This window comes from Urtica dioica, chromosome 1, assembly GCF_054948205.1.
Source record: "Urtica dioica subsp. dioica isolate 48M chromosome 1, U.dioica_male_clone48M_v1_H2, whole genome shotgun sequence".
Lineage (NCBI taxonomy): Eukaryota > Viridiplantae > Streptophyta > Magnoliopsida > Rosales > Urticaceae > Urtica > Urtica dioica.
In genome coordinates, this window is record NC_142756.1 from 5,725,092 (window position 1) to 5,749,891 (window position 24,800).

The 24,800-nt window shown below is 38.5% G+C and overlaps 2 protein-coding genes and 2 non-coding genes across 4 annotated transcripts; 2 read left to right on the forward strand and 2 right to left on the reverse strand.

Moving 5' to 3' along the window:
• Nucleotides 1–1,880: 1,880 nt before the first annotated feature.
• On the forward strand, nucleotides 1,881–4,170 carry LOC149406730 (protein VACUOLELESS GAMETOPHYTES-like). Its single transcript, XM_089608451.1, has 2 exons — nucleotides 1,881–2,487; nucleotides 3,477–4,170. The coding sequence occupies exons 1-2, from the start codon at nucleotides 2,217–2,219 to the stop codon at nucleotides 4,013–4,015; spliced, it is 810 nt and encodes a 269-aa protein (XP_089464577.1). The 5' UTR covers nucleotides 1,881–2,216; the 3' UTR covers nucleotides 4,016–4,170.
• Nucleotides 4,171–4,220: 50 nt separating this feature from the next.
• On the reverse strand, nucleotides 4,221–8,840 carry SPL14 (squamosa promoter binding protein-like 14). The gene is made up of 9 exons (XM_089608442.1): nucleotides 7,883–8,840; nucleotides 7,191–7,810; nucleotides 7,038–7,112; nucleotides 6,853–6,960; nucleotides 6,645–6,762; nucleotides 6,436–6,571; nucleotides 6,203–6,350; nucleotides 5,529–6,131; nucleotides 4,221–5,258 (listed from the first exon to the last, which is right to left on the reverse strand). The coding sequence occupies exons 1-9, from the start codon at nucleotides 8,475–8,477 to the stop codon at nucleotides 4,860–4,862; spliced, it is 2,802 nt and encodes a 933-aa protein (XP_089464568.1). The 5' UTR covers nucleotides 8,478–8,840; the 3' UTR covers nucleotides 4,221–4,859.
• Nucleotides 8,841–23,782: 14,942 nt separating this feature from the next.
• TRNAN-GUU (transfer RNA asparagine (anticodon GUU)) lies at nucleotides 23,783–23,856 on the forward strand. The gene has a single exon. It is a non-coding gene; the product is annotated as a tRNA-Asn (tRNA).
• Nucleotides 23,857–23,917: 61 nt separating this feature from the next.
• On the reverse strand, nucleotides 23,918–23,999 carry TRNAS-AGA (transfer RNA serine (anticodon AGA)). Its single transcript has one exon. It is a non-coding gene; the product is annotated as a tRNA-Ser (tRNA).
• Nucleotides 24,000–24,800: the final 801 nt, after the last annotated feature.

Consider the following 24,800-nt stretch of genomic DNA (forward strand, 5'->3'; position numbering starts at 1 on the left):
AATAAATTCCTTAATAGGCAAGAAATCTACGATATTTAGTTTGTTGGTTTAAGCGATGTAAATTGGAATAAAAATATTAAAAATAAATAAATAAATAAATAACCTGTCATTGATAGGTCCACATTGCAAGGCACGTACGTTTTCAACTTTTTAACAGTAATTTAACATATAATCTAATAAATAATTTCTAGCCACGTATCAAGCTAATCGAAGTTAATGCCTGGGTGCTCAAGAACTAAAAACGCCTCCACATTTGGGTTGGTCAACATTTGACTTGCTCAATTTTTGTTTTCCAGAATAATAATATAAAATATATGATCAAATGATAATATATAGGATAAATTTCATTTTTGCTCCCTGAACTATAGCACATGTAATAATTTTTATCCTACTTTTTTTTTCTTACAATCATTTTCCGTCGAATTTTACAAATGTATTAACTTTACTCCTTCCGTCTATATTTTTTAAAGAGTTAAACACGTCTCAGCATATAAATGAGTTTGAAATATAATTTACCAATATACACTTAATATATGCTATTAATACATTTTTTTCATCAAAATACTATTATTATATACATATATGTATATATTGATTAATAAAAATTTAAAACATCCTCTCTCTCTTTTGAACATACAAAGAAAAAAAAAATTGTAACCCCATTCTTTCTGTTCTTTTTTAGTTATCTTTAAAAAATGTTCGTCTATTTGTGTTTTAAAAAAATAAAGAGGGAGTAAATTATGTTAAATATTTATTTTTAATATTACAAATTATTTTTAAAAATATGTTTAAATATTTATTTTTAATATTAATAATGATAAAAAAAATGAAAATATGATTTTACCCTTAAATTCTATTAAACATTTGACGGATGAGTTGTTTTAAAACAAATAAAAAGTTCGAGTGAAACGGCTATAAAAAAATGTAAGATAAAAATTGTTACAGGTACTATAATTCAGGGAGCGAAAATGAAATTTATTAGTCGATCGGTTTAAGGAGCATGAGCATATGGCTATCACTAATCATTCTTTTTATTAATTTTGACGTTAGGATCTACTAAAGATTGTAGTTCTTATTTTCTTTTCTTTTTTCTGGAATTAAAACTCGTAATTGGAGCAATGAAATCACCATGAATAAAAACTCGTATAGTTGCATTGCATGAGATTTTTTTACCCCAAATTTTCACTTTCCCAAATTTGAAAACCGAAACACAGATGCCTTGCTCTTTTGAAACTGAAATCAAGCCATGGAAATTCAACAGCTTGGTTTCAACTTTTATCAAATAAAGAAGATCAAAATTATTTAAAACTAGACAATATTAGTTGTTAATGTGTGCTGTGCTTGAAGCGTTAGGCTCAAATCAATGCATGTCTTGTCAAGTTGTCTCATGCATGTGCCTAAACCTGGCCCCAGTGGATAATATGCTCAAAGCTCTTAACCTTGAACTTTTTTATCAGCTGTATTTCCTCTTTGGGTCTCGATCTCTTCTTATTTACCAAATTGACACCCTTTTTTTACTTTTACTTTTTTATTTGTTTCGACTGTTCCTTCTATTTTTTTTTACACTCACAGTATATGCCTGCTTTTCTTACCAAACAGTATGTCATCAGTCTGTCACCTCACCTGCGTAATCATATCGTATGTAATTGTAAATTTAATTAATAATTTTTGTATGAGAAAAACGAAAATGAATATCTCAGAGAAGAAAATGATTGGCAATCGCACAAAGCAACATAAATAATAATTGACGTAAACAGTTCTTATGGTCGGGCACCAAAAATACGAGTGAATTAAATGATTGAGTCTGGCTGGGCCATGGGGGCTCAAAAATCTCTACAGACAATACAACTTAATGCCATCAACCTAATCGATCGAATATATAGATGTATATTAAGATATCCCAAATAAATAAATAACGTGGTGTTCGAAAGTCCAATAAAAGATATAGGCAAATATTGCACAGAGACGGAATATATTGCTTTAATCTGTTGGGAGAGCGTAGTGGGTGGTAACGGGAATCGTGAAAAGGAAAGAAGTGTTGAAGTTTGGGGACGAAGGAATATAATAATTTTCAAGTGCAAGATTCGCATGAAGAAAAAAAGAAACCAAAAAAAAAAACTGATGAAACATATTATATATATATATATATATATATATGTTTGTTGATATATAAGGTGATAAAACTGAGTGAGTAATTAGATTGCATTACTAACTGCATGGCTCTGAGGAAGAGCAGGACGTTTGAGGGGATGGGGAAGGGTAGGGATGAGGTGGTGGTGCACTGGGGGCACCCGAAGCACCCACTGGTGGAGCTCCACGTGGCGGACATGTTCAGCTGCGCGGGTTGTAAAGAGATGGGCTCAGGGAAGAGGTTTGTGTGTCCGCACTGCGATTATCAGCTGCACCACTTTTGCGCCGCCGCACCGGCGTCCATCAACCACCACCCTCTCCACTCCCAGCACATGCTCATCCTCTTCTCTAAGCCAGGCCTCTCTCTCTCTCTCGTTTTAGAGAAATAATGCAGAAAAAATAGTAGCACTATAAGTCTATATATATATATAGTTAAAGTTTCATATATTTAAGAGATTTAATCACGTTGAGTGTGTTGATTGAATATTTAAATTTGAATGTTATATATATAAAAAAAATAAAAATAAACATAAAAAAAAAAATAGTTTAAATTTGATTTCTTCAATCAGCTAGGTTGTCATTTTGTCTCATTTTCTTTATACACATATACCCAATAAAATGAAATGAACAATTGATTAATTGAGTAACTAAGTCACCAAAATTTGGAAATTTGCTAAATAATTTTTTGTAAATTTTAAGTAAATAACCATTATGTCATGTATCATTGTTTGAACGTTTATAGCATTTCATTTATGCCATTTGAGTCTGATTGTTATTTACAATTATTAACGAATGTTTGTTAGTATTAATGTCTTTTTGGCTTTGTTAATAAAATATCGTGGTTATCTGCTTAAAATTAAACAAAAGTTGATTATATGACAAAATTTTAATTTTCATATGAGTATATATCTAGAGAATCCTAAAATGAACAATCTAAGTACAACACTAAGATCCATTAGAAACGGTGAGAAAATATGAGAAAAGAGATCGGGCGAAAATAAATAATTAAATTTTAACATAATGAATCATCAAGATTAGAATACAAATTATAGTATTTTCAAAATCATTAGTATATGCAATCAAATACGCTAAATTATTACTTAGATTTTTTTTTCGCAAAATTAATTAACCGCTTAAAGAATAGGGTGGTATAGTTAAAAAGAGAAAAAAAAAAAAAAAAAAAAATTTATACTCAATGTGATTATTTTTTTTTTAAGTGATAAATTGCTTATATAAATCATCAAAACTTTCGATTACAGTGTCTAAAAAAAAGAAAAAAAAATAGACAACGTAAGTTGACTAATTTTATGAAAACTCGAAAGGCTGATCAATTAGTTGGAATACAGGCAAGGCTGGGTCGAAGTGCGAGGTGTGCGCGAAGGCGTGCAGAGGTTACTCGTTCCGGTGCAACGCGTGCAGCTTCCAGATACACCCGTGCTGCGCCACCTTGGCCCCCAACATCCGCTTGCCCCAGCTCCACCCCCACCCTCTGAGGCTGCTGCAGCCCGAGGCGGCCTCCTCGTCGAGCCAGGGCCCCTGCTCCGAGTGCGGGACGAAGAGGGCGGGACGGCTCTACCGCTGCACGCTCTGCGACTACCACGTCCACGCGGTGTGCGCCAAGCCCGCCCTCAACGGCCTCCGCGAGAACGGCTTCAAGGACCCCAGGCCCAACCGCGTGCTCGACGGCGCCGCCCGCCTCGCCTCCCAAGTCATGTCCAACCTCATCGGCGGCCTCATCGAGGGCATCGCCGAGGGCGTCGGACAGGTCATCGCCCAAGACGCTCTCAAGGGACGATCCCCTTCCTCTTCCGCTCCCGCTCCCGCTCCCGCCACCGCTTCCCCCGGGAAAAGATGGTCCAAGAATAACAAACCCGCTCGCTCTTGATCGCGACCTCGACCCCTATTATTATTTTATTGTCTGTATCCATATTTGGTTTGGCTGGTTTGTTTAAATGTGTAATGGTGATGATTATTATTAAGGTTATGCAGTAGTGTAAAATACTTGCCCTGCTTCGTATTAATATTCGAAACGAAATATACTTGGCTATTTAGATATATGTGTCACCTCGGTGACTGATCTCCAGAACAACTTTACAGAGTAACTAGGGGCTTTCTATATATCCATCAAACTTTGAGTAGGGGAATACAGTATAAAAAGGGGAGGCGAAGAACAGAGGACATAAATTAAGTAATTAACAACAAACAAATAATAAAAAAAAAGAAAAAAAGATGCTAGTCAAAAAAACCTTCAGTAACAGTAGATCTGGTTGAGCAGGCACAGTTTCTTCTTCAAGGCCTTCCTCTTCCATCCTCATCATGATCATCATCATCAACCTGTGGCTTTGCAGACTCCGATTTATTTATCGCGAACCCGACCCCGATTCCTCTTTCTCAAGCTCGACTCAAACCAATAAATATCGTACTTACGCTGGTCTTATTACAAGTATAATTTTAACACTCAACGAGGGGGGAAAATGATAAAATAATAAAAATACACCAGGGAAATAATCACCTATTTTTTTTTCTTCCAAGGGGAAGAAATACTAAAGCCGGAGAGGAACCGAGACGATTGCCTGTTCAATTAAGCGGGTCCCAGACCCGCCGGTGGTATCGATTCCCAATCGACGACAACTCCGTGCGTTAAAAAAATAAAAATAAAGAAAAAACAAAAGATCACCGTCGTTTTTCTTCTTCTTCTGAAAAAACCCACAACTTTGGTAAACGAGTTTTCATATCGTTCCGTAATCCAAGTTCTCCCACTTGAAAGGCGCGACGGCGCCGATGTCGGGAAGGCCTCGGAGGAAGAGGCAAACGCAGACACAGACGGCGGCGATGGCGAGCATCGAGTGGATGTACGGACGCTGAAGCAGCCCTTGGGCACCCGGGACCCTCTTGTGGTACCTTCTCGCCGTGACCGTACACTTGGCACAAGATTTTCTATTTCGAATGAACTCGCTCCTCGGAAGCTTGTTCCCGTTCCCGATCGTGACCGTGACCTGGCCGTTCACTCTATCGCCGAGTTTGCGCGCCACGAGCTTGTTGTAAGACTCGTTGTTCGTCATCGAGGCGTAGGCGTACGGAGACTGCCCATTCACGTCCATCAGGGAATTCCAAGAGCTTAATCCGATCTAAATCGAGTATCGAAGAATGTTAGGCAACGTGCGAGGAAAATTACACTCGTAAACCCACTTGATCAATTTCTTAGCAGTTAAACCACGGCATCTGTAACATCTTATCAAGCCGTGGATGATTTAACATATGTTCTCAAAAAAAAAAAAATAATAATAATTTATGATTTTTCACATGTTAAAAATCTTATGGAAAATGGGTGTTTATATTTATCAGTTCAATAAATTGACTTAATTCAGGGGAACTTGTTAAAATAAATATATATATACCTGCTGTTGGTCATTTGTCAGAGCATCAATTACGTCATCGGAGCCCGATATCGAAGCAGCCAAATGAAGAGGTGTAATCCCACCAGGCCCGACATGATTTGGTGGGAAAATAAAAATCTTTGACCCATCGCTGGAGTTTACTACCGAGTAGTTGATGAGCAAGTCAACCATTGCCTTGGACCTCCTTTTCACTGCCCGGTGCAGAAGCTGAATCTCGGAGAGCATCTCCACTGCTTCGTTAGACTGTTCGATTGAATCCGAGGTCCTCTCCGCCAGGATATCCAGAAGCGTTTTGATCAAGGAACAACAATTTCTTTCGGCGGAGAACGTGAGCAAAAACTTGAATCGGCCGACTGAATAACGAGGAACCTCGGGAAAAGAAGAGGCATTTTTGCGTTGGAACAACCACCCAAGTTCGTTCAAGAAGTGAAGAACCTCCTCCTTCGACCTGGGTCGCTCATCTTCGTGGCTTTGATCTTCCGTTACAACATCACTTACTTTGCCTTCCCCATCGAAAACAGACTCGAAAATGCTCAACTCTTTGCATATCGTAGCATCGGCTATAATGATGGGAAAGCTATTTCCCTTGAATCCATTTTCAACCTGTTCATGACACGAAACAAAGTAAGCAAGCAGGAAAAAAAAAAAACAAACAAGAATTATTTAACATTTACCTCAATGAAGCAACGGCCCAGAATAGAGGGCGACGAATCGTGAAGTTTGAAACCGCAGAGGTTTATCTCCTCATAAATGGTGCCTCGGCATGTTGATTCCCTAACCTCCTTTGTCGTGTAACCACCACCCATGAAGGTGCAGTGAATCCTGCAAATATAATTAAACAAATGAGTTGAGAACAACGTTAACAAAAACATCACCGTTGAAATAGCATCACAAATACTGAGCTTACTTGGTGCCGGTATTGCTAAGATTTCTTCCCCGTAACACCAGGGAGGTTTCTTGCCCACCCACAACTGCCAAAGGCGAGACTGAGGTCAACTCGGGGGAACTCCACGATCTCCACGATTTGCATAACCGAAACTTGCCTGAAAAATTCATTCGTAAGTAACACCAAATGTCAAAGTACAAGAACGCTAATTAGGACACTAGAGCCAATACCGTCTTTGTGAGACGCTAATTTCCTTCCGGTCTGCACCAAAAACCTTCCGTTTCTCCAGAAATCGGAAGCCGAGCCTTGCGCCAATGCAGTGAGATGCTGAAGCAAGTTCTCTTGAAGCTGTGAAAAAAAAAAAGGCGTCAGAGAAACGTTCCCCACAATAAAAGTATATCAGCTATCAAAAAAAGCATCACAACATCCACAACTCACTTGCTCCCACGCAGAAGTCGGCATGGAGAGATAGACCGAGAGCACGACACACCCGGGCCGGATATAGCTCTCCATTTCCGAAGGACTGTTGGACAGCCAATTGAAGATCTGAAACCAAAAACAAATACAATCAGCACATGAGGTTTCATTCATTGCCACGAAACAAACAAACAGCCACTGCGTACTTGATTCCTCAGCGTCCCGGGGAAATGGCTGGGATCTTTGTCAAACAGTTTGAAGAGTATTCTTCCAGTGCGATCCTGGTAGCAAAAGAGACAACACATGAGTCCGAAACCTAACACAAGTCAAGAGTTCAAAAAAAAAAAAGTGTAACCCACCTGAACTTCGGAGTTGAGGCTGGGAGGGGAGCGATCGGAGCCGGAGGAGGCGTAGCCCAACTGGACGGAGACGGCATCGGTGGCGGCGGGCTTTGCGTTTCCAAAGAGATCGAAGGGGATACGAGAGGCGAGGGGACGAGGCGGGGGCGGAGAGATCTTCTCGGACTTGACCGACTCGGCCATGGTCTGCATCGGAAACAGCTTCTGGACCACCGGAGGCGAGGAGGCCGAGGGCGGGGAAACGCTGCTGTCGGACGAAAAGTAGTTCCTCCCGGCGGAGGGGGGCGGCGGCGGAGGGCGGCTCTCGTTCTCCGGCGACGAGCTGAAGAGCTGCAGCGGGAGATTGAGCTGCAGCTGGCACTCGGCGGCGTCCTCCACCACCGTCGGGGACTGGTAGCTGCTGCTGCTCCCGTCCCCCGTGTGTGGGGACCGCTTGTTTTCTGCGCTGTTGTTGCTCAGGAGCTCGATCGTCGACTCCGACAGAGGCTTCCCGGGGTTCTCCGGGATCCAGTTCCGCAGCTTGGCGGCGAGATCCGCCGGAAGTGGCAAAGAGTTGATCTTGCTCAGAATCTGAAGCACCTGCTCTTTGTCCGGCGGAGATGGCCATCCCTCGCTCTTGCCTGAACCGGAGCGAGAAACGAAATCAGATATAGAGAGAGAGGGGGTGAAATTAGAGTTGTACGGGAACGGACCTTGGGCGCCGGCGACGGCGGCGAGGAGGTTGAGGACGTCGCGGTCGGCGGGGAGGACGAGTTTGGAGGCGGGATCGTCAGGCTGGGTCTTGCGGCGGCGGCGATTATGGCCGGCGAGGCGGCGGCGGCAGCTGCGCTTGCCCTCGTCGAATTCGGAGAGGAGGTGGAATCGGCTGCACTGCTGGCAGAATCTCTGCGGGTGAGAGCCCACGAGAGCTCTGGTGGACTTGCTGTGGACCTCGCACACCTTGTGTCGCCGGTGGTAGTCCTTGGCGCCGGAGAGGTCTTCCCGGCAGTTGTCCACCTGGCACATCGGGTACGACGCCGGGGAGTTGGAGCGCACGCGCTTCGAGGGCCGCGCGTCGGCGAGGGCTCCGGCGAGGTCGAGGCGGAGGACGGCGGCGGAGTCGTCGTCGTCGCGGCGGGGCTTCGGGGGGAGGGGAGGGTGGTCGTGGCTCGGCGCCGGGGTGGCGAGGAATCGGTGTGGGTCCCAGTCCCAGGAGTTTGGGTTCCACGAAGGGTGGTGGTGGTGGAAACTCGGCAGATCTCGTTTCTGATGATGGATCACCATCATCTGAGCACCGCCTTCTTCCATCGGAATCTTTCACTTCTTCTTCACGCCTTTCTAATTCTATCTATCTACCCATGTGTCCGAAACTCACAAAACCTGAATTCCAAAGCCCCAGCAAATACCCAAAAAAAGGAAAAATCAGATCTTCGATTCAGCTCCGACCAATTAATAAACGAACGACTATCTCCTCGAATCTTTTTTCTGTTTTTTCTTTTTTTTTTTTTTTGAAGCAGCTCTCTTTCCTTTCTTTCTTGTACTCTTCTTCTTCTTCTTCTTCTTCTTCTCTCTCTCTCTCTCCCCGAAAAAGAAAAACCCAAACCCAATCTACTACTACCAATTACCAAACACTTTCTTCGGGTTTCATTTCAGCTGTAAAAAAAAAACAAAAAAAAAAATAAAAAAAAGGCATTTTCGGGGCCAACTATGTCAACTAAAGCGAATTACAAAACTATCCCTTAATTGTTTCTAAAATAACACGAATATCCTACTAGTTGGAAGTTGGACTTGGAACATGGAAGAAACTAATCATAGGCATATGCTGTTACTCTTACTATATTCAATCATGTCAAAATAATAATTTGCAAAATATATATGCATTATTCTATTTTTTTTTTACTTTATTTTATCACGAGTTTAACCTAATTAGTTACGACCAGATGATATATTGAATTCTAATACGAACAGCCAATCGTTGAAAGAATTGGCATGATACAATAGGATATTTTTGGTGTTGGAAACAAAATTTGTCAATATTTTCGGCCTCGAGGTTGAGTATAGGTTTTTACGTTTGTCTTCCAACTTTATTATGGACATCGACGATCTCGCAGTTTTATATGAATCTCTCAAAATCTAAAATGACGTGAACGATGGTATTGAGGTAAACCTAAAGATATCTTCATTGGAAAAATTCTGAGGCAAAATATTCTATTTGAGAGATGTATGGTGATTGGTGATTTTGAGGGTGAAGGATTTAAGAAATAATATATATGTATTTTTTGTTTTTTGAACACGGAAATAAGATAATATGATCAACCTTCGAATTTGGGGATGATAGAGAGATGTATTTATATATTGGGGACTGATTGAAGAAGAAGATGTGTGCACTCGTAAATTGATTTGTGAATGCTTCTTCGAGCTCGTCTTAACTATTGTTGATGTTACCTCTTCGGTAAAAAAAAAAAAAAAAAAAGGTGAAACACTACACTACCGTTTTAGTATGACTGTGTGCCATCTTTCTAAACACAAGGTTTCTTCTAAATTTGATAGCTTATATGAACTGAAATAAGTATTAAGAAAGTGCACTAACTTTATTTGAATAATTTGCTAATTAGAAGGTACTTCTTTTCTAATTGGAAATATAGTGTGCATAAAAAAGAGTAAAAAAGAGGGGTTTGAATTTAATTTTTCTTTATCTATATACCTTAACCTTATTATACTAATATTTTATAAATCGATAACTGAAAATGAACAATGAAAAAAAATATATATATGATAAGATCGACTATTTTCATTTAAAAAAATAAAATAATATAAATTAAAAGACCGACTACGTTATTATATGCATCCTTATCATGTATGGTTGAATGCGATCGGGCCCAAACTCTCTTGGTACGGTAATGGAAAAAATTATTGACGGAATCGGACGGCTGAGATTTGGATTCTACGGCTGCATATTTGATCCCCCAACTTGTGAGTTGTGAGTCTTGTGACCATGCCAGCTGTAATATTTGGCTTTTTTTCTCTCTCCTGAAAAATTATGAAAGTCCGCTCAAGATTACATCAGATTAATTTTGGAAGTGGTGGAGAAAAGAAAATTGAATTACTATTATTTTTATAATGGGGGATAACCAGAAGCCGTACGGAGAGTCAGCTTTTATCAGAAAAAAAAAAAAAAATTTTGTTTTACCTATTTCAGTTTACAAAATCTACAAGGTTTCCAATGTGCTTGTTTTATTTTTCTGTTCTTCAGCTATGTAATTAGAAGCTATACTATAAAGCAAGATTTTTTTGTTAACATGTTTCTTCTTTTGGCCTAGCCGATAGATTCTTCAAATTACACCTCTATTAAAAAGTCTAGGTAAATATTTACATCAAAACCACAGCAACAACAAAAAACATTTATAATAAGAATAAATTACAAAAATTATCGCCGTTCGATAACAAAGTGTTCTCTCATTTCGAAAATCCACAAAAAAATAATCTAAATTTTGGTTTTCCTCGGTTTTTGCCCCTTCCGCCAAAATTTTACAGTTACCATCCATCGTTTTCTCACGTTTTAGGCATGTGAGACTTCGAATGAGAGAAATTATCATTATATCATTTCTCTATTCTCTTCGTTTTCGTAGCATTTTGTTTTTAGATTTATCTTTTTTATTTTTATATTTATTCTCTTTCTCTATCTCTTTTCTAATCTAGAAAACTTAAAGCCATGTATCCTTGTCTGTTCGTCCTACTCCGAGAGAAGTCCTGAATATGTGTACAGACTCGCCAACCGCAACGTCGTCGAAATCCAGGATGGGTGGTGTTTTCATGGATTTCCATGGGGGTTTGGAATCTGAGATTTCTTTGGGTGAGTCGAGAGACAAGGGAAATGGTTTCTTTTTGTGTTAAATGGGGGGTTTTGGCCTGATCGTGTGTGCGACGCAGCGCTCGCGGCGGAGCTTATCGACGAAGAACCGGCTCTTGGAAGCCAAAACGCTCTTGTTGACGTCCATGAAAACCCTGAGCCTGTCCCTTCAACCTATCGTGAGCCTCACGTCGTTGGCGCAACCCTAAACTCGTTCCTTCCAACCATCTGTGGCGGAAGAGAGGCTAGGAAGTTGGACGACGATGATTGCGGAGAGTATGTTCTAGAGGCGGCGGATCTCGACGGCGAGAATGTGATGATTTGTTCGGAGATGAATTCTTGCTTTATCATCGCATAGACTACTCTCGATTTGAACGATCTCTCGTCGCTATTAAAGTTCTGATCTAATCTTTGTTTTGGTAACAAATAACAGATATAAAGCTGAAAAAGAGAGTTATTTCAATAATAAAAAAAAAAGAGTACTTGTGGTGGTGAGAGGTAAAAGAGGAGATAGAGAAGACAGAAAGGAAGAGGAAGAGGATCGAAGCCATGGAAATGAAAATTAGAAGATATCGGCAAGAAATAAAACATATTAAATAAATAATGAATATATATTAAATAAATAAGAATAAATTTGATATGGTAAAGAATACCATTCTAACTTCATTCGAAGTCTCACGTGACTAAAATATGAGTAATTAATGGATGATAACGGCCAAATTTTGACGAAAATGGCAAAAGTCAAATAAAACCAAAATTTAGATATTTTGTTGTGGATTTTTCGAAATAAATGAGTATTTTATTATAGAGTTCAGGGTTTAGGGAGAATTCTTATAATTTATCTTTATAATATTTATATAATAGCTTTTCGTCACGTGTCAGAATTCAGAAGCGAAGAAAGAATGGCTGCGTTTGGCATAGCTTTGCTTTTTAAAAAAGTGATTTTAAAATAGATGTACGAAAAAATTGTTGTTTTAAAAAACAGATGAGTGTTTGGTAAACTATTGTAAAATAGTTGTAGTTGTTAACAAAAGCTGATTTAGTGTTTGGTAAAATATATATTAATATTTATTTGTAATAATTATTTATATAAAATGTAATTAATAATAATAATAAGATATATTTTGGTATATAAAAAATATATCAAAGTGGGTGTCTATAAAATGTAAAAAATAAATTATAAATTTTGGTGACGTCAAAAAAATTATTTGATAAAAGTATATAAAGATAATTAGAATTAAAAGTTAGTATAAGAGAAAATAAAAGTTAAGAGAGAGAAACTACAAACCAAAAACTAAAGCTACGTATAAAAGCTACAAATTGTAGCTTTTAATTTTTTAGTTAAAATATTCAAAAACGCTTTTTAACTTTTAGAAAAAGCAATTTTACCATACACTTGAATATGATTTAACTTTTAGAAAAAGCTAAAATCAAGCTTAATAAGTTGAACCAAACATAGTCAATAACAAATAGGAAATTGATTTTCGGCCCGATTCACGAGTCCCGAATGATCCACTCACGTGATGACACGTGGCAACAAACTGCCACGTGTCATCACGTGAGTGGATCGTTCGGGCTCGTGAATCGGCCGAATAGCATCACTCTAACAAATATGATCCATGTGATGATGTGATTTCAATTTACCACGGTACATAAAAAAATAAAAATAAAAACTTCACCAATTAGTGAAGTATCACCGAATAACACTGTTACGTCTTGTAAGTTGTACTTGTAACTAAATTATTATTATTATACTTGGGAAACGGAGAAAGAGTAAAGGGAGAGGAATAGGAGGGAAGCGAAGCGAAATCAGCACGTGAGTGGGAAGTTGTAAATAGCTGGTGACGTACTCGAGTTGAATGCCAATTAGGCAACAATTTGGAGTTATTATTAAATAATATTAGAAAAGAGAGAAAAAAAAAAATGGGGTTGAAAATTACATTACAAGGTATATGTATAGAGAGAGAAAAAGAAGGGATAGTGGAGATGAGAAGAGGCGGTGAGTCCCCACCACTACCCACCATCTTCTCTGTTTCGTACGGAGGTAAGGTAATATCATAAGCTGATAGCCACAACACCACACCCATCTATGATCTATCCCAGTCAGCTTTTTTTTTCACCATTTTTTTTTTGTGAAATTTTCCACACGATATTTGGAGAAATTAGCGGGGCCTATAAAAAAAATTAAAAATTAAAAGGATAAAAGTTTTGAAAAATTAACCGTAATAATATTGACACATTTAAGTAATAATATCAATCTTTGTCACTTATCAAAAATCAATCAAAAGTCAAATATTGAAACATTTAGTACTAAATTAATCACGAACTAAGTGATTTCGTAACATATTTAATACTAAATATGTTAATATTTGATTTTTTATTATTTTTTTATAAATGATAAACAATTAATATTATTGTTGTCAATTTCTCAAGCTTTTAGTCTAGTGTCTCCGCATTTTGAGTTTTTATTGATTGGGGGGGAATTCCACAAATATGTGTGGTGGTTCTTTGAATATTTCAAAAAAAAAATTGGCGATTTCATAAATAAGTTTTTTTTTTCTTCATGACGTTTTTAAAATTAACATGGGAATTGAGAAGTGAGATATCCATGAACAATGATTTTAAAATTGGATATCTTGAAAAAAATTACTTGACTATTCAACTTTTAGGAACAATATAATAATGGGCTTTCGTTATGATTTCACATATATAATATATTAGCCTATTAGGCCTTTGTTTTCTTTTGCTCTACTTAGAAAAAAAATAATGGAAATTGTATGTGATAATGCGTTATTTAAATTTCTCTTCATGATAATAATAAATGTGTTTAAAATTTAATCGCAAAACTAATTATTTTAATATTGTACAATCATTTTTATTTATTTATGTACTGGTTTTAGGCTCAATATAAGTTTGTTTATTATTTACAGTTTCGTTAATAAGAAAAAAAAAATCACAAATAACTAATTATAGCTTGAAAAATAAACTATTTTTATATCATTTAAATTTGTAGTTATTTCTGAAATGATGCACTTAAAAATACTATTCATGTCATTTTCCCAAACAAATTGTCCATAACAAAAAATTTAGATTAAATGAGTCTTTTTGCCTCTAACCTACTTAAGGTTTGAGCCAAACCTGCCAATAATTGTCACCATAAATGACTTCAATTTCATTTATTACTCTAAAGTTCAAGGAGGCAATAAATTGATTTTAATTTTTTTTTTCATCAACTCATAACTTCATGAAGGTTCAAAAACTTCACTCATTTTCTTTCCCATATACCACAAACACCACAGCAAACAAACTCGAAACTATGTAATTATTTCAAATCACGCTTTTTCAGACTCATTACACTACAATCCCGAAAATCTCCACAAATTGAGACCAACATTGTCGAACAGCACATCACATTGCTCTCATATTCACAACAACAAGCCGAAACAATCACAAAACAAAGTAAAGCGTCTCTGTAACTGTAACCACGTTAGGCCATGTTGAGATAGAGAACTGAGACCGAAATTGGCTAATTAGGTAAACAACAAAAAATTCTCGAAAGCGCGATTCGCTGCCAGAGCTTCCGTTGCAAAAGAAGAGGTCTCAAGCACAAGCTTACAAAAAGAGACTGATGAGCCTGACGCCATAATTTTGCCTTGCTTTTCTTTTTCTGAACTCACATGAGTTGGCTCAATGTAGTTTGATCAAATATCGTCTCAATCCTACGATGAAGGTTCGTATGTGTATCCTTACCCATGTCCTTATCCAGTGCATTTGCATATCCATGTTCCCGTCCCCACCCCCATGGACACCGTAGATGATGATTCACCTCAAATTGTTGGATATACGATCGAGACGCTTCATGGAGCATTCCTTAGTATCTCGTCCTCTGCAATGTTGTTGGAGATAATCAGTCTAACTACAACAACTATCTCTTAAACTACCAATCTAACTATGAGGGACACATGATATTGTCTGACTACTGTGATCTCCAAGCACGAACCTGGATTACTATCAACCTCACCGTCACTCAAGCTACTATTCACTCTTTTTATATGTTTTGAACGTCGTATGTGTTTTGAACTTATCTTTTTTTTAACCTATTATGTGTTTTAGATCTTTTGTTTCTGGTTTTTTTTTATGATGTGTGACCTTATTACGTGTGTTGGATACTTGAATTGAAATTCGAACCTACTATGTGTGTGTATGAAGCATGTATTTTATTTGTTATATTTAAAATTATGCAACATTATTTCCGTGTTTTATCGAAATTTTCGTTGGCACCGCAATTTTCGTCAGCATAATTTTTTCAAATTTCCACATTTTTTCCGTCGCGATTCTCGTCGGCCAACGCAATTTCTGATTTTTTAGACCATTGACTGTCGGCATTTCAATCCTTGAATATAACAGACACACCTAAAATAAAGACTAAATATATACTAAACAACAAAATGGTAATATATCAAAGTACAATTGGTAATTCAGTGGTAAATCTAAAATATTGTTATCTTCCTATATTTACATTTGTTTCCCATTAGTATTGTTGACCTGTAAAATTAGTACAACAATATCTCACAAAATACACTGTGTTCCGAGAATGAAAGTTCCGAGAAGGCTAAGTGTTTAGGCAAGACTTTTCCAAAATACAGACGAAACTCGTACAAGGAAGTAAATTATAGGGGATTAGAGAAATAAAAGCTATGACAAGTTTGCTCGTGATAAAATTTTGCCCCTTCTTCATTGAGTTCATCTTCTATTTATAGTTGTCTTGTGTTGATAACATGGGGTGATCAATCCCATGCTCTGACGGTTACCACTCTGCTGCTCTTCGTTTGTGCGCTTAGTGGGTGGTTACTTTTCGTGCTTTCCTTGGTCATAACTATCAATGTGAGCATTTTGTTTATGTTTATTTACACGTGTTTGATTTGTTTTGACTAGTCTTTAACCTATCAGCTTCTCTTCTTTCTGCTTAGTAAGGGCTGTTCTTGACTTATGAACGAGTCGTTCCTTATCTTTCATGAGTTCTCGGGCTTATTTGACTCGAATTCTAGTTTGGATTCATTTTGTTCTCGACACTCCAAGGGCTCTTTTAGTCTTTTTGGATTATTTGAGTAACAACAGCCTTTCAATTTCTTAGTATTTTAGCAAAAATGGTAAGAACTATTCAGTCTAATCTTCTCTTCAATTAAACTTTACTCATTCTCACTATTTGATCTTCTCGGCACTAGCCGAGGTGGGTTTATATTTTTCCACCATTTCCTTTCTTTTCAGGGGAATTAGTGGAGTACGGCGTCGTTTCACGCTTGTTTTCGTTTGAAACGAAACGAATTTTCCATATCGATCGTTAGATTTGTGAAGCGTCTCTCATATGCTTCATCTGAACCGTTCGCCCATCGAGTATATAAGTCCCAGTCCGAGTTTTTGGTTTCATTTTGCCTTTTCCTATGACTTTTGGTGTTTCACTCTCTTTGCTTCTCCGACGATTTCTCACTTTTTCCGACCCTCTTTTTGACCAAAATCTTAGTTTTTTCAGTCTTTACGCCTTCAAATATCTTGGGTAAGTTGTTTATACACTATTTTCTGTGATTTTTTGTTCACAATGCATGTGTTTTGCCCAGTTTTTGCAAAATTATATTAAAAGTTTGCATTGTGAGTTTGCTCGGACCTTTATGCTAGGAATTATTTATGTGATATCATAGGAAATGGGTGGACCGTCGAGGCCAAATTTGAGGATTGATCCTCGGGTAGTCAGGAAGACATAGCCTGATCCCGAGGAGGTTAATTTTCCTTCCGGGAATAGTGTCTCGTTCTTTCGAGACCGTGATTGGTATCACGTTCCGGAGATTGGCTGGGACCAACCAGTCTTTGCCATCGCGGTTTCGCAAGTTTTTCATCATCCTCCCGTGCATCCCGAGCTCATGAATAAGGAGTTTGTGGACTTGGTGTTTGATGACTCCGATTGAACTACAACTGGCCATACGTCGAGATCCACTCTTCGTGTGTGAAAATTGTGCTAAATACTAAGTGGTGAGACGATTTTTTATGACATGGCAAGTCTTTGATATTATTCACTTGCCAACTATTGCCCCCAAACGTCGAGTCAAGTGGATATACACTCGGTTCGAGACTTTGTGTTGTGTGTTGTATTTTAAATCGTTTGGAATGTTTATTGTAAGTTTAAGTGTTTAAGGGGATTATGAATTTCTTCTTATTCAAAAGAGGCATTATGAAGTTGTAAATTGTTAGATGTCAAATAAGCGATCATTTGCGTGCAGACATGCATCATCTGGCATAACCCACTAAAGAAACATGTGCATTAAGATTTATTTTAGCAATAACACTACTATTTTTGTGAACCACTAAAATTAATAATTTCTTTACTACTAAAGATAATTTAAGCATTGAGCATCCGTGAGCTAGAGAATATTATTGAAGTTAGTATAGTTGATAATTTAATAGAACAAGCATATAGTTCTTAGTAATTTTTTCCTTGTGAATTCGTCAATCTTTTATCAGTTTATTCAAGTGAAATCAATCCTGGATATTCAATGCCAAGAAGTATCAATGCTAAGACTAGTTTCTCATCAAAGCTTTTCCTTCACATCATCCCTTGCAATGACAAAACCATTAAATTTTGTTACAATGGCAAAACATAAGAAGAAGAAGAAACTTGTGTGCGATTTTCTTAATGAAAACGAGCATGACAACAAAAATTACAAAGTTCTAGTAGGTGGAAGAGTTAAAATGATGAAAATTAGAAAAAAAAAATATAATGGTAGATATTTGGAGTTTTTATATAGGCATTAAAGATGATCGAGTTAAAGAATGAGTATATTTGTGTGGATATAAATGTACCACAAAATGTGGGATTTTGAACCCTTGGCCTTAGCTACTTGAGTTCGGCAATAATCAACTGAGCTATAGCAACTCTATGTCTTTACTAGTAAACTTATTGTTATTATTAAGATGAAATTATTTTAATTTTTAATAATTATGCATTTATACTTACTAATTTTTTTATTATTCTTGTTGTTACATTAATTGGCGATTTAATGTTGGCAAAATAATATAGAATCATGGAATATATTATCGGATAGCGTTGGGCTTTGTTACAATTTTCGGTCACAAGTGTCGCAGTTTGTGTTGTAACAGTCCTGTATAACAGTCTCGGCCCATTGACTTTTGGGCTTCGCTACTCCGACTTGAAGAAGGATTCCAGCGTGGATTAATGAGCTAATGGGCTGGTCTTCCTAATCCGACTTCAAGATTCGTGTTGACCTAGTTTTCTCATATAAATAGGTCATCACATCACCTTCTACACTCACGCCTTTTGAGAGATTTATTTGAGTGTTTAGCTGAGCTTAGAACGACCTGTGTTCAAGCTTTTAAGGTGTCTTTTACCTCTGCTTTGTTGCATATATACGGGTGATTGTATTAGAAGCTAGAGGTTAGGTTTTTCAATTGTTTTTATTGGGAAACACGTTTAGAAGTCTCGGGAGAGATTTTCTGTGGGAATCGAGGGGATCTCGTGCTTAGGGGGAGCCTAAGTTGCTGTTGAAGAGGATAGACGTAGGTTGGGTAGCTAGCGAGGGATTCGTTGAGTGTAAATCCTTATTGTACCACGTTATCATAGTAAATTGCTTTCCACCGGGCAAAGGCCCTCCAGACGTAGGCACGGATTGCCGAACTGGGTTACCAACTCTGGTGTCTCTTTATTATTCCGCACTCATATCGTTTATCTTTTATTTTCTCTAAATTTCAGCAACTGTCGCATTTTCTGTTACAACACTTTCTGCAACAGCTGCGCAGATTCAGTAATTTCAATTGGTATCAGAGCGGTTCACTCGGTCCTGTTGAGTGTGATCCGTAGTGTTACTGATCTGTTTATTTTGAGATGGAGTTCATGAGAGAAGGTGCATCTATTGGCCGTCCGCCCCTCCTCGACGGTGGAAACTACTCGTATTGGAAAGCTCGGATGAAAGCCTTCTTAAAATCACTAGACGAGAAAGCTTGGAGAGCCGTCCTCACTGGCTGGAAGCACCCCACCACCACCGATGGTGTCGGAGAGACTGTTTTGAAACCTGAAGTTGATTGGTCTGTGAATGAAGATAAACTGGCAAGCGGTAACTCTAAAGCTCTTAATGCGATCATGGCTGCCGTCGACCCCAACACATTCAAGCTGATTTCTACATGTGAAGTGGCCAAAGACGCATGGAATATCCTTCAAGTCACTCATGAAGGAACTGATACGGTACGAATGTCTCGTCTCCAGCTTTTGACTACTAAATTTGAGAACTTAAGAATGACAGAAGATGAAACGATTAGTGAATTCAATTCTAGACTTTGTGACTTGTCTAATGAATCGTTTGCCCTTGGTGAAAAAATGTCTGAGGAAAAACTTGTCAGAAAAGTTCTACGGTCGCTTCCGAAGCGGTTCATCTACATAGTCACTGCCATTGAAGAGGCTAAAGACATATCCACAATGAAGCTGGAAGAGTTAATGGGTTCCCTCAGAACCTTTGAGATGAACGATGAGCACCACAATCCCGAGCCAAAGACTCATGGAATTGCATTGAAAGCTGACCTCGACAACAACCACGGCCTTACTGAAGATGAAGACTTGGCTAGGACTATCTCTCTTCTGGCTAAGAACTTTGGCAAATTCATGAAGATGATGAACAACAACACTTGCAGAAGTGTTTCAGAAACTGTCTCTGACAGTTCCCAAAACAGATCCAACGCCAACGAAATTTCCACAGATCTGAATGTCAAAGCTAAGGGGATTCAATGTCGAGAATGTCATGGATTCGGTCATATCCAAGCAGAATGTGCCAACACCCTCAAGCAGCGTAACAAAAGCTACAACACCCGTACTTGGAGTGATGAGGATTCAGAAGAGGAAGACATTATCGACAACTTCCTTGCTTTTACTGCCCGTGATTCTCAAGACAATTTGAAGCCATGCAACACTGTCGCAGGTTGTGTTAGTGACGTTTTCTACAACAGCGACTCTGAAGTTAGTAGCAACGAAGAAGATGAAGAAGAATTAACACTTGAGTCTGTTACCAAGGCTTATGGACTTCTCTACAGCAAGTGGAATGAGGTTGTTAGTCTTAATCAAAGGCTTTATGAGAAGATTGCCACCGCTTCAAAAGAAAATGATGAACTCCTTGCCTCTGTTGCCTCCTTAAATGAAGAATTGAAATCTGAAAGATCTCAACAAGATAAGTTTCATTCTGAAATAACTCTCTTGAAGAAAAATATTAGAATGCTCAATTCTGGAACGTCAAAACTTGATGAAATTTTGTGTACAGGCAAAACCAGTGGCGATCATCATGGTCTAGGCTATCAGAGAGGAGGAGCATCCAGCTCTAAGACTACATTCGTCCCGAGCATAAATTCCCAGAATGAAGCTGCTGGCTTAAGAACTGTTACAACAGTTTCTGCAACACCTGCGAAGGCAAGCCAAAAATCTTGGGTTTGTCATTACTGTGCGAAGAAGGGTCATATTAAACCCTGGTGTTACAAGCTCCTGAAAGATCTGAAAAAGCAAAGACGTTCAAGGTCAAACCCTCTTGCCATGAAAAAAGTTTGGAAAGTCAAAGATCCACAAAATCGCGGTGCGTGTACTCCTCTGAAAGTCCTGACCAAAGACAAGCAATCTATCATATGCGGTAACTTCATAAAAGAGGATGTTGCTCCGGAACAACAACTTGCAGATACTCTCACGAAAGACGATTCAAAGTTCGAATCACTTAGGCCTGCCGTGGGTCTTTGTGTGATTGATTCGTGATCTATCAACGACGTGTATTCGAGTATAAATATGGAAAATTAATGCTCGAATACACTTTTATTGAGGTACGATATTTTTTTTACCTCAAGTGCAAGTTGTCATGTTAACTCGGAATTTTAGTGTTCGTCCGAGTAGTTGTCTTTGTGTTTTTCGTTTTTTTTCCTAGCTCCTCCAAAAGAAAAAAAAAAAAAATCGAAGTCAAAGTTCGAAAAAAAATAGTCAAAAGTCGAAATTAAAAAAAAAAAAAAAGTCGAAATTAAAAAAAAAAAAAAAAATTGCAGATTTCCAGATTTTATTGTTCTGGTTTTTCACTCGACAGACCGACTTCAGAGTCTCAGAATCCAATCTCCACCGTTCAGAATGTACCTTTATGTGTTACGACCATGGTGTACAAATTTCGTGACGATCCAACGGTTAATGAATTCAGAAACTCGTGTTTGACGACGCTGGTCGGAGTAGTTGCGATTTATTCCGAAATTTTTTGGTTTCTTTTCCGATGTACCAACGTTTTTCTCCACCTCCGGAGTAGATTTACACCACCATGAGCACCTCTTTTCGACACTCATTGTGCTAGAAGCTTTTGTATTGAGCTTGGGTCGTGTTTTCTCCGACGCCGTGATATTTTCTTTTCGACATTAAACGAGATTACGATGATGCATCATATTCAGGGGGAGCAAACTGTTGTTTGGTGGTTGTTCAAATTTGGAAGTATGTTTATGGCAAAAAGGGGGAGATTATATGACTCGTGGTGACTTTGCTATAATGGTGTTGAAGCTTCGTCGTCGTCACCTCGTCACAGGTACGATTCTGTTTTGCCTTTAAACGCCAAAGGGGGAGATTGTTGTTACATTAATTGGCGATTTAATGTTGGCAAAATAATATAGAATCGTGGAATATATTATCGGATAGCGTTGGGCTTTGTTACAATTTTCGGTCACAAGTGTCGCAGTTTGTGTTGTAACAGTCCTGTATAACAGTGTCGGCCCATTGACTTTTGGGCTTCGCTACTCCGACTTGAAGAAGGATTCCAGCGTGGATTAATTAGCTAATGGGCTGGTCTTCCTAATCCGACTTCAAGATTCGTGTTGACCTAGTTTTCTCATATAAATAGGTCATCACCTCACCTTCTACACTCACGCCTTTTGAGAGATTTATTTGAGTGTTTAGCTGAGCTTAGAACGACCTGTGTTCAAGGTTTTAAGGTGTCTTTTACCTCTGCTTTGTTGCCTATATACGGGTGATTGTATTAGAAGCTAGAGGTTAGGTTTTTCAATTGTTTTTGTTGGGAAACACGTTTAGAAGTCTCGGGAGAGATTTTCTGTGGGAATCGAGGGGATCTCGTGCTTAGGGGGAGCCTAAGTTGCTGTTGAATAGGATAGACGTAGGTTGGGTAGCTAGCGAGGGAGTCGTTGAGTGTAAATCCTTATTGTACCACGTTATCATAGTAAATTGCTTTCCACCGGGCAAAGGCCCTCCAGACGTAGGCACGGATTGCCGAACTGGGTTACCAACTCTGGTGTCTCTTTATTATTCCGCACTCATATCGTTTATCTTTTATTTTCTCTAAATTTCAGCAACTGTCGCATTTTCTGTTACAACACTTTCTGCAACAGCTGCGCAGATTCAGTCATTTCAATTCTCGAACCAGTTGGGACCCGTTCACTCACTGGTCCACACATGGGGTGGAGCCCATGTGTATAAATACATATATGGTATCTTAATATGGCAGTTCCTATGTGATAAAACATTTACGTTGTCGAGCTATCTTGATGCAAATTACCATTCTCTATCAAGTAATTGAGAATTTAGATTGTATGACTTTTCATTTGTGTCTCGCTTTTTTTGACCCTTTCAATCAAACACAGGGAGAGAAGTATGAACAAGGGATAAATGATATGAATTATAAATTTGTAGTATGAAAACTTGATTTTTTTTTTCTTCTGAATCTCTCTATTGAAATTTGGAAATGATTAATGCATTATAAAACTCACACAAACACAATAAAGCCAATGTCAATTTTTTTTCTTATCTATGCAACCTTACGTACATTCTATGATTGATAATTGAATTTCAATAGCAGTTGGAGATGAGGTATTGTTATACCCTTAGTCGGTGACTCGGCCGGTGACACGCAATGACACTGAATGGTGTTGCCGGCCCGCATCAAGGTATGCACGGGAAGCATGGCCATGGTAAAAAACGGTTGGCATCAAGAGCATGTAGTGCAGGGCATGCGCGGGAATGCAAGTCGAACTGTGAGAAAAGCAGTTAGAAGATGCAATGTGGCATCCAGGTGGAGAATGGCCAAGTCGTGGCACAAAATTGACACGTGGCAAGCAAAGAATCATGGGAGGGAATAGTTGCCGAACAGTTGGCGACGGTTATCAGGATATCTTTGATGAACGTGCAATTACTTTCCATGAGTGACACACGATCTCCTTGACGCGGAAAGGCTTTGACGTTGGCTCTTTCTGTATGATTAGATAATCGCTCGTGCCATGGGGGCAATGACGGACGGTTATAGGTAGTTTCCTAGGCGGTTTGGGATGTAAACTGCTCGTTCTTTTAATTATTTACTGTTGCATTATCACGGATTGAGACAATGTGGGTGATCTAGAGAGAATCACATTGTCGTATCCTATCCATAATATGAGTGTTTACCATTTTTTATAGTAATAAAGATTGAGATGAGCTCCCGTAAAGCGTGCATGTTCTCTTACGTGTGTGCTTGTCTAAAGTTGGCTTGTCCCGTGTGTGTTAGTTCGGTTCAAAGTGTGGCATAATTGTTGTTACCGTGTACTTTTATTCCGCTGTGCATTGTGCAGGTTATTGGCTGAGACAAGTGTCGACGACGCTTGAGCCATCACTAGGGCAATTATTGGGTTGAAAAAAATAGTCCCTGTGATGGGAATATACAACAGAATGGCCATAAGAAGAACAAAATATATTTTTTCTATGACACACACATAGCGAGCTGGAATAGCTCAGTTGGTTAGAGCGTGTGGCTGTTAACCACAAGGTCGGAGGTTCGACCCCTCCTTCTAGCGAAGTCTCTTTTTGTAATTAAAAGTTACAATATTTTCTAATGGCTGTTTGGAAGCAACAAAACGTGAGCGGCAGGATTCGAACCTGCGCGGGCAAAGCCCACATGATTTCTAGTCATGCCCGATAACCACTCCGGCACGCTCACACGAATGATTCGTAGAATAATAATGATCCTAAAAGTTTCTTCCATTATCTTTATATCACGAGCTAGGTAGTTTTTTTTGTTTTTTTTGTTTTGGAAGGAACTAGTCGATAGTCATAAGTGGATAAATATCATCTCAAACTTTCATGTTCGCATATGTTTAATAAGTAAAGATAACAAAACCTCTTGGTAGTTGTATGTTTTCTTAACAGTTCACAAAGTGATAATTCGGAAATCTTTATGTTTATAAATTATAATTCTAACAAACTTATTGGTGTCTAATTTCGTGTAAAAATTTATATGAATTACTTTTTTTAAAAGAGAAAACACTTGTATTTTTAAAATACTACAAACTAATTATTTGAAATATGCCTATTTTAAACTAGTTGACTAACGGATTGTCAACATTAATTTTTTTTTTTATATATATATAAAATTGAATGGTTACTCAATTAGTAATTTTTTTTTGGAAAAATTCCAAAAGGGTATGAACTAGCCAATTCAAACTATGGCTTTTGCAAAATAGCCATAGTTTCATTAGGTTAGTCAAAATAGCCATCACTCTCTGCAGACCCTCGATCACCTCGCCGCCGGGGATTCTGTCGACCGGGAGGACCATCTCGACTTCCATGCGCAGCACCGCGGGGCCCGGCCGCGGGCGGTGGTCGGCCATGTGGCGGGCGGCGGCGACTATCTCGCCGGCGAGGGAGGGCAGGAGCTCCGGCGACGAACCTTTCCAGCGAGGAAGCCTGCCTCGTCGCCGTAGCGTGACGGAGAGTCGCGAATCTCCATTGATCTCCTCGC